The sequence below is a fragment of the Capsicum annuum genome, chromosome 12, assembly GCF_002878395.1.
Source record: "Capsicum annuum cultivar UCD-10X-F1 chromosome 12, UCD10Xv1.1, whole genome shotgun sequence".
Taxonomy (NCBI): domain Eukaryota; kingdom Viridiplantae; phylum Streptophyta; class Magnoliopsida; order Solanales; family Solanaceae; genus Capsicum; species Capsicum annuum.
The window spans coordinates 204533337-204542431 of record NC_061122.1 but is presented as its reverse complement, the minus strand read 5'-3'; the positions used below and the strand labels follow the sequence as shown (position 1 = coordinate 204542431).

General features: G+C 26.7%; 1 protein-coding gene across 1 annotated transcript; it reads right to left on the bottom strand.

The window, feature by feature from the left end:
• Positions 1 to 218: 218 nt before the first annotated feature.
• On the bottom strand, positions 219 to 4573 carry LOC107849708 (purine permease 3). Its single transcript, XM_016694267.2, has 2 exons — positions 3668 to 4573; positions 219 to 730 (listed from the first exon to the last, which is right to left on the bottom strand). Exons 1-2 carry the CDS (start codon positions 4385 to 4387, stop codon positions 383 to 385), a joined length of 1068 nt encoding a protein of 355 aa, XP_016549753.2. The 5' UTR covers positions 4388 to 4573; the 3' UTR covers positions 219 to 382.
• Between the last annotated feature and the right edge of the window lie 4522 nt (positions 4574 to 9095).

Sequence of the window (9095 nt, the reverse complement as noted above, 5' to 3'; positions counted from 1 at the left end):
CATAGCCAATAACCTAAAGGTCCATAAACTAAAGGCCCAATAACATATGGGCTAACAAAAATGACTACTTTAACGAATCTAATGACATTTTTGAAGAGTCCGGGCAACATAGATTCACGGAAAGTACTTTTAATTTTCAAAACGCACTAAATAACAAAAAATAGTTTTCTAAATAGGATTTGGCTAAGCAGGCTTTTAATAGTCATGCAAACTGAGAATTTGGTGGCAACAAACTGCAAAACTTTCAAATACTACAATATTAATTATTACATGTCTAATAGCAACATTACAAATTACAAACATCAAAGTAGAAATGAAATGAAAGCCACTTACAGTATTATGTACAAAAAACAAACCCCTTTATATAATGTACTAATAAAAATCAAACACACTCACTATTCATTGTGGTCATCTCATTTTCTTGACTTTTATTGTTCTTCTGCTTTTCTTGTTTGTATTCTCCATACATGTATGAGACAAAACCCCAAAGAGAAAGAAAAAGAGAAAGTCCCTTTTCACCTGAAAATTTCTCTTTAAAGAAAATTACTGCTAATACTTCAGTAACTGGAAGTAAAACTGCCAGTAAAATTCCAGACATCAAAGAAGAAGAACAGTAAATAACTCCAATTGCACCCACATAAAAGCATTGCCAAATAATAGTACTCCATACTAGCACTATATAATATCTAGCTTCTCCTAGGTTATATTGTTTTGCCTCCCTTGATATTGCCTGCACAATGTCGATTCCGATAGTTTAATGGTTGATCTTTAAAAGAAATAATCAATAAATCTAAAAGAAATTTATTAGTACTCCTTTAATTACATTTCTATGTGATGGAGTTTAACGTAAAATTTATTTTATAATAAATCATAGATTATTGTATATATATCAACAAATATATATCATCTCATAAAAATAGAATAAAACTCAACTATCCTATATGGTTTGATGGAGTGGGATACTCATCTCTGATTACCAATATACTCGAGTTTGATTTGAATAATACATGATTAAAAATTCATTTCAAAAAAAAAAAAAAACTTCTTTCTCGATTTGGCAAAGGAACACATTAATCGTAATGGATGAATACGATGTACCAAGAAATGGCGTTTAGTTAATGGAATAGGCAACAAAGTCATACTAAATTATTCTAGATATAAAGAAGTACCAAGAGTACTATTTTATGGGATATATGCATCTTCTTTTTTCTTTTAGGTATATGAATCCAGTAGCTTTTCACATAAGTAAATAATTTAATACACCAAAGATATGTACCATGCTATCATCCACTTAAGACGGGCAAATTTAATACAACGCGTTGTTGTGTAGTCAAATTACAGTCTCCATCCATCTGTGGGGTATAAACAATTTTGGATTTATAGCTACATCCATCATTAATGTCCTGCTTATAAAGTCAACTCACAAGTAGTTCAGAGCTAGAATTTTCTCTAAAGAAGTTTCAAATATAAATAACACATGAACTAAACGAAGGAGTTCAACATATGCGATATATACCTAAAAAATAAATAAAATAATATATAAGTTGTATAATTTTCCGTTGGAGGGGTTTGATGTCCTGATTCTAAGCTTGATCTACCCCTGCTCACACCACACTAAATCTATTCCATTTTATACTTTCTTTGTTCATGTTTATTTGTCCACCTTAGACTTTATACGTTTCTTAAAAAACAATGATTAATATGAGTGGTTTATCAGAATACTTTGTATAGTCTTTGGTCAAGGAAAATGATTTGGAAATAATAATTATTGTTAAGCGTAAAATAGGAACAATATAAATATTTTTTCTTTATATGTTAAAAATAACATGTAAAAATGAAAATGTATTTTTGAAATAATGAATAAATAAGAGTGAACAAAGGAAGTAGAAGCAAACTCGAGTAATTTCGATGGATAGTCATCCATGTTTTCACAATTGCCTATAAACATCACTTTTGTTTCTTTTAGGACAAGAATATCATCCAACTATCCCAATTTTCCTCAAAAAATATGTGATACTTCAAAAATATTTCTTCTCTCCTAGTTTGCATGACTTGTCATTAAAATTTCTTTTTTATATATAAGATATAAAAAAGAGATCTATTTAACTTATCAAACTTATTTAACTAGAATTTGGTCTTATTTCTTTTTTAAAAAATAAATACACAGGATATATTTATTATCGAAGAAAAATTTAATTCTATACTTTAAATTTTATATTTATTTTGTCTTTCTTACAAAAATAAAAAATAAATTGTATTTATTCTTTATTCGATACGAGAAAAATTACATCACATGATAAAAATATTAGATAATCACACAACTTAAAGAAAAACAATTCCTCTAGAAATGTAATGCACATTACTCATCAATGAAGTAGTTGGTGTGTCCAAGTGTATACGTAAAACTAAAGGATTGAATAATTTTATTTGGTACTTTTCAAAGTTTTTTAAATTTATTTATTTCTTCACTTAATAATATTTTTAAAACTCAAGGTATTTATACGAATTGGTACTAATTTAATATTATTTTGTTATTTATTTCATATACTGAAGATTCTTAAAATGTAAAAGAAATGAAAATGATGGCTTTCATATTTTCATATACGTATTAAATGTACTATTTTTGAAGGAATGAAAAATTATTTAGTCATGAAATAAATTATTCGCTTTTAAAAAAATATTATCAAAATGATATAATAGTACAAATGAATCGTTGAAATAGTACCCAACCAAATATCGCTTGGTTTTTGTGACTTTAGTATGAGGAAAGGATATACATTGGTGTTTAATTATATAATAAGATAAAATATAGTATAATAAAAATACAAATAAAATGAAAAAACGAAATTAAAAATAATAAATTTCTATTTCTAAAGTTTTTGCCTATGTTAACTTTGTGGGTTTACTTGATTTGTTTATGAAATTTACTTGGAAAAATCCTCTAGAAGAATTCATTTTTTATTATCTTTTTATCAAAAAATTTTCGCTTAAAATTTTGTAAGTGATCTACATACGAATCAAAATTTTCAGGTGATAATTACCTTTAAGATTTTTCTATTAAATTTTGCTTGACCAAAAAATTTCTAAGATTTTCTCCTTCAAATTTTATTTTATAGAAAATTTTTTAGTTTTTTCATCGAATTAATTTGGTTGAAAAACTTGTAGAGAATTAGATTACCGGTAAATTCTTTTGTAATTTTTTTTAAATAAAATATTACGTAATTTAGATTTTTCTTGTAGTGTATAAGACGTGGGTTTGAATAAATGAACTTGAAGAATTAAATAGGTTTATAATTAAGAAAATAAAAGATTTTAACAACATGACATGCCAAGTAGGATAGAATAAGGTTTTTAAAGTGTTAAGTGTTTTTTGAGGAAAATAGAAATAGTTGGGTGATATTCTTGTCCTAAAAGAAACAAAAGTGATATTTATAGACAATTGTGAATACATGAATGACTATCCGTGGAAATTACTCAAGCAAACTGCTATTACAGCAACACAAAATGCTTAAAACTCACTATCTTTCAAAAGTCATAGAGCCACATAGATGTCATGATTTATTTAAGATCTAAAATTTTATTGTATCTTAATTTTCATGGTCTGTCAATAAGTTCACATAAATTGTTGGATGCATGGATGGAAGTGAATTAGATGGGAAAAAGATACCTGAAAGTCCTTATTAACAATCATTCCTATAGTACAAAAAGCAGTTGCAGCAAAACACATGACCATTTGAATCTCCAACACCAACGTTGCAGTAATAGCCTGTTTTGCCTTCATGTAAATCAACTCAATACAAGGTATAATAAGTCCATACAAACCTGCAGCCGAAAGGGTCATAATAAAACCAATAACATACGCTTTACTAGTCACTCCCTCTGGACGATCACTGTTTGCCCGAATACCTAATAAAACCGCGCCAACTGTCAACACGACGACTGCATTAATAGAATAAGAAGTCAACTTCAACTTCACTATGAAGAAAGCACCTATTGCCGTGAAGGCAAGTTGAGCGGCTATAAGAAGCGAAGAAGTTGACACGGGGAGTTTTGACCCGCCCCACGAATAAAAAAAATCATCTAATCCTATGACAACCCCAATGACGAATGATGCAATAAAAATTCGAGGTGTTATGAAATAAAATTTGGTATCAGAGCCTTTGATTTTTCGACGATAGAAGTATAGGACGGCTAGAGGTATAAGGGTGAGTGGCCATCCACCGGTTTGTAACCAACTACTAAGCCAAATTCTTGAACCCCCTTCAACAAAATATAAACGCATCATTAAAGGACCACCACAAACACCAATAGATAATATCAAACAATTTATCACAAGGAGAATTCTCTTCATAGTAATAGCACTTACGCCTTGATCTTCCATTTTCATGAGATTTAAATTGAATTTTCGGATTTCTTGAAGTGATGGGATCTATAGTTTGCTATTTATAATAGAACTTCCGTCCGTTTTGTTTGTCAACTGAGAAGATTGGTTTCACGATATGGAGTGGTCCCACTTCAATTAATTAAGGACCAATATTGTAGTGGAAAACTGGAAATGAAACTATATAGTGTGTCGGTGTACTCCCTAAAAATTTGGAAGTGCATGTGTACAGCTTTGCCCTTATTTATACAACTGTCACGTCAAATTATTTACAAACAAGGTAACCTAGTTAAAATAATCAAAATCAATGTTCATGACATACTACCACTGCACGTAACAATTTTTTTTTGTAACTTTATTTAAAGTTTTTATTTCTTTATGTGAAATATATCCTCACTAATCTTTCAATAACAAGCTCGATTATCAGATTGATTTTTACCTGTTATATATAATTGATTGTTAAACACATATAACAACATTGACATTTAGATATTGTTTTGTTGTCACCCAACACAGTAAAATTACCTTCAAAAATCATTTTTACAATATGTTATTTTATACAAAAAGATTTTGAAAAATGGAAGAATACAAAAGTCTCCAACTTCATCTTCTTTTTTTTACCAACTTCGGGTGTGTTTGGTATGAAGGAAAACATTTTTAAGAAAATGTTTTTCAATTTTCTCATATTTGGTTGGCTTAAAGATTTTGAAAAATGTTTTTCAAATCAACTTATTTTCTTCAATTCTAAGAAAAATGACTTTTCTTCAAAAAGTAAGGAAAATGTTTTTCAAAACTCTCTTTCAACCTCACTCTTAAGTTGAAATATTTGTACCTCTCAAAATCATTCATCCCTACTCCAACCGTCAATCACCCACCCCGCCCCCTACCACCCCTATTTAAAAAATATTTTAAATTTTTTTCTTACCTCATCCCCCTATCCAAAAATCCTACTCCATTCCAAAAAAAAAAATTAAACTTTTAAAAAAAATCCAAACATTTTTCTTACCTCCCCTCCCCAACACCCTACCAAACTCCTCCCCCCCCCCCCCCCCCACCCCCACCCCCAAAAAAATTAATTTATTTTTTAAAAAATCAAAATTATTTTCTCACCCCATCCTTATTACCTATTTTGACAACCCCAACCCCCACCTACCACCCCTCTGCAAAAAAAAAAAACACTATATTTTTAATTTATTTTTTAAAAAAAATTTAAAACTTTTTTCTTATCCCTCCATTTTTATCCTATTCGTTCTCATTGTTTTTGTTAAATATATACAAATACTTTTAGAAAACATATATTTATCCAATTTGCATAACGATCACACGAATATAAGTAAGAAATAACTTATTTTTCTAGAAAATATTTTTCCTCCTTCATATTGAACACACCCTAAAAAAAGTATTTTTTGAGATCAAAAATTATTTTTCTAAATTGTATTTTTACGCTTTAGTTAAACACTAGAATGTATTTTTTGAAAAATATTTTTACATTCACCAACCAAACACTATAAAATATTTTTCGGAAAATATTTTCCATCTACCAATCAAACACTATAAAATATTTTTCAAAAAATATTTTTCATCCACCAACCAAACATAGGAAAACAAGTAAGAAATCAACTTGTTTTCCAAGAAAACATTTTCTAGGAAAACATTTTCCTTCGTACCAAACACACCCTTCATCTTATAATATTTTTCCTCTTCTATATTTCAAGAGTTATTGACATTCCAAATCTTCCTTTGGTACTTACAAAACCTATTGAAGTTATATCTAATAACAGATAATTGATAGATTAGTTTTTAGTTAAAATAAAATTATAAATACAGATATTTAATTTTGTAAAGTTGTTATATACAAAATGATTTTCACATAGAGCAGTCATAATGATGATTATTGTTATTGTAGGTAGAGATCTCTGTTGTTATAGAGAGACAAGATATAACATAAAAATCAGTCGAAAAAAAATGTTATAGTGAAACGTAGTTACATAAATGACAACTGTTATGGAAAGTTATGACTTCAAAATTATAGAATAATTCTCAAACTTTTCTTTCTGACAGATTAGTAACATAAATTTAAAAAAATATGATGCATTTCCCATATATTTTAGTAGTACCTATGTTTAAAAAGAATGATCTAATTTGACTTGACACAAAATTTAAGAAAATAAAAAAACTTTTGAATTCTGTGGTCTTAAATTAAAGTTGTGTCAAATGTATCCAAATGTCCTTTAATCTTGTGATCTTAAACATGTCATGTGGAAAGTTGAAATTAAACTATTGTCAAAAAAGAAAAAGAATCATTCTTTTTCAAACAGACTAAAAAAAAAATAGATCATTTTTTTTTTAAATAGAGGGAGTAACATTTTATTCAGAGAATTATGCAATGAGAGTTTCTTAACTAGCTCTTAGGTTAGTTCTTTATTTATCTCCTATCAATAATAAAAAAAAAAAAAAAAAAAAAAAAAAAAAAAAAAAACACGTTATCTATCAATTCCTTGCTTTTCATGATTAAACCGTTAAATTAATTGCATGTGAGACGTAAGATGGAAGGAGAGTGCAAAAATAGAAACTTCAGAAAAGAAGAGCTCACAATCAATAAGCTACTCCCTCAGTTCCAAAATAATTATCATGTTTAGATTTTTAAAAGTCAATTCTTTAAAGCAAAATTAGATTATATCATATAAATTAAATATCTTACAATTAAATTTTAAATATTCAAAAAGCTATTAATATATATATATATATATATACATACATATATATATATATATATATATATTGTGTAACCTTTTCATGTCAATCTATATCTATAATCTATAACATCTATCTATATCTATAATATATTAAAAATGTGAAAAGCGTTAGAAATATCATTTGAACGTTTTGCCCTTTATGAAAAGTCTTTGCTTTAGACAAAATCATCTTTTTACTATTTTTTCTAATATTTAAAAATGAAAAATTAATAAAATATATTTATGGTAAAACCTTTCCTTATTAGAAGAAATCAAAATTAATGACAATTAATATTTTTTTCATTAATTTAAGAATTCTAGATCAGCTAAAAAATAAATTTTTTTAATAATTATACATAAATACTAATTTATATTAAACCCTAATACTCTAATACTATATAGAAAAATCCAAAAGAAATTCCCCTACATTCCCAAAGCATTGCCGTTTTTTGAAGAAATTTCCTTACTAATCCTTTTCGTATTTTTCTACAACCTTATAAGTATTTTTGAATTTTAATAAAGGACTTATTATAAGTTAAATAGGAGTCCAAAATTTAATCATTTTTTATTCTAGAAATTATTAAAACTCCTATATTCCTCAAATAAAATTCTAATTATACATAAACGCTAATATATATTTCAAAATTTATAATACTCAAAAAGGCAAAAACGTACGTTTCTATTTTTATTTTTTTTAATTCCTTTACATTTTTTAGTTTCAAATTCAATGGTCTTTTCCTAAAATTCTAATTATACATAAACTCTAGCAAATTAGTTAAAGTCTTTATTTTATGTAAGTAACAAATCATAATATTTAACACTCCTAAATTAATTAGAATTTTACCTTATATCTATAATCTATAATCTATAATATACTAAAAGTGTGAAGACCCTTAGAAAAGTGAATTAAACTTTTTGCCCTTCATTACAACTCTCTGTAATAGACAAAATCGTTATTTTTTATTTTTTTATTATATTTTTTAATTAATAATTAAAATAAAAATCCTAAAATATATGGTAGAAGAAATTATATGGTAAGAAGTATTAGTAGAATTAATTTCTATAATTAAAAAATACTCCTTAAATATATAAAAGACGCATTAGATAGAGACAAGGTTACGTCGGTATTTTTCATATTTGGTTAGGATACTTATACTTCTCCAATTTCATTTTTTATTTTAGGTAATTCCACTGTTTATTTTTGGTTGATAAAAGGGATTGTTTTTGTTTTTTTATATTTTTGGCATTGTTAAGAAAATCAGTGCTAAAACGTTGGTTTTGTTTTTCTATGGTTTTGCATTGTTAAAAATATGTGTTAAAAAATTAAAAATATTTCCTTTTAATTTTTGGTGAAATAATTTTGTAATTAATTTAATTTTTATTTTCTTAGGTTTAGTGATATAATTTAGATAAAAAATTATAATATTTAATACTTCTAAATCAGTTAGAATTTTACCTTATATATAAAAAAAAATTCTATAATTCTATTTAAATAATAGTTTGATCAAACTTTGCTAGAAACTGAGGGTTATTTCTTCTTCGTTACATCTATTTTCTGTTTTGTTTGTGTAGTAGTGTATCATGTTTAATTGATTGTATATTTTTCTTTTTGTGAACAGGAAGTATGATTAAAACTTCTCCTTTTGTGACGTCATCGTTATATTTTGTATTTATTCGTGTTCAATATCTATTTCTCTGATATGTGTAAGAAATAATGAAAAATCAACTCCTTTATGTGCATATAGTGTTGGTCGGTAACGATAAGTCCTACTATATATGGTAAGAGAAAAATAGAAAAATCATCTCACAAGTGTTTGTTCATTGTCGAAAGCTTTTGAAAACTAAATTATGTTGCTCTTGAGTCACCCAAGAAACATGTGAAAGATGCAGGTCAAAAGATTATCAATAAAGGGTTCGTCATAGATGAACAGGTTAGTTACTATTTCTACTTACAACTAGACTTTTGTAATTCCTACTCC

Excerpts from the sequence above, each read along its gene's own strand:
- LOC107849708 (XM_016694267.2), bottom strand. The coding sequence starts at position 4,387 with ATGAAAATGGAAGATCAAGGCGTAAGTGCTATTACTATGAAGAGAATT. Across the intron at positions 731-3,667 it reads TTGTTAATAAGGACTTTCAG|GCAATATCAAGGGAGGCAAA; the intron begins GTATCTTTTTCC and ends GACATTGTGCAG.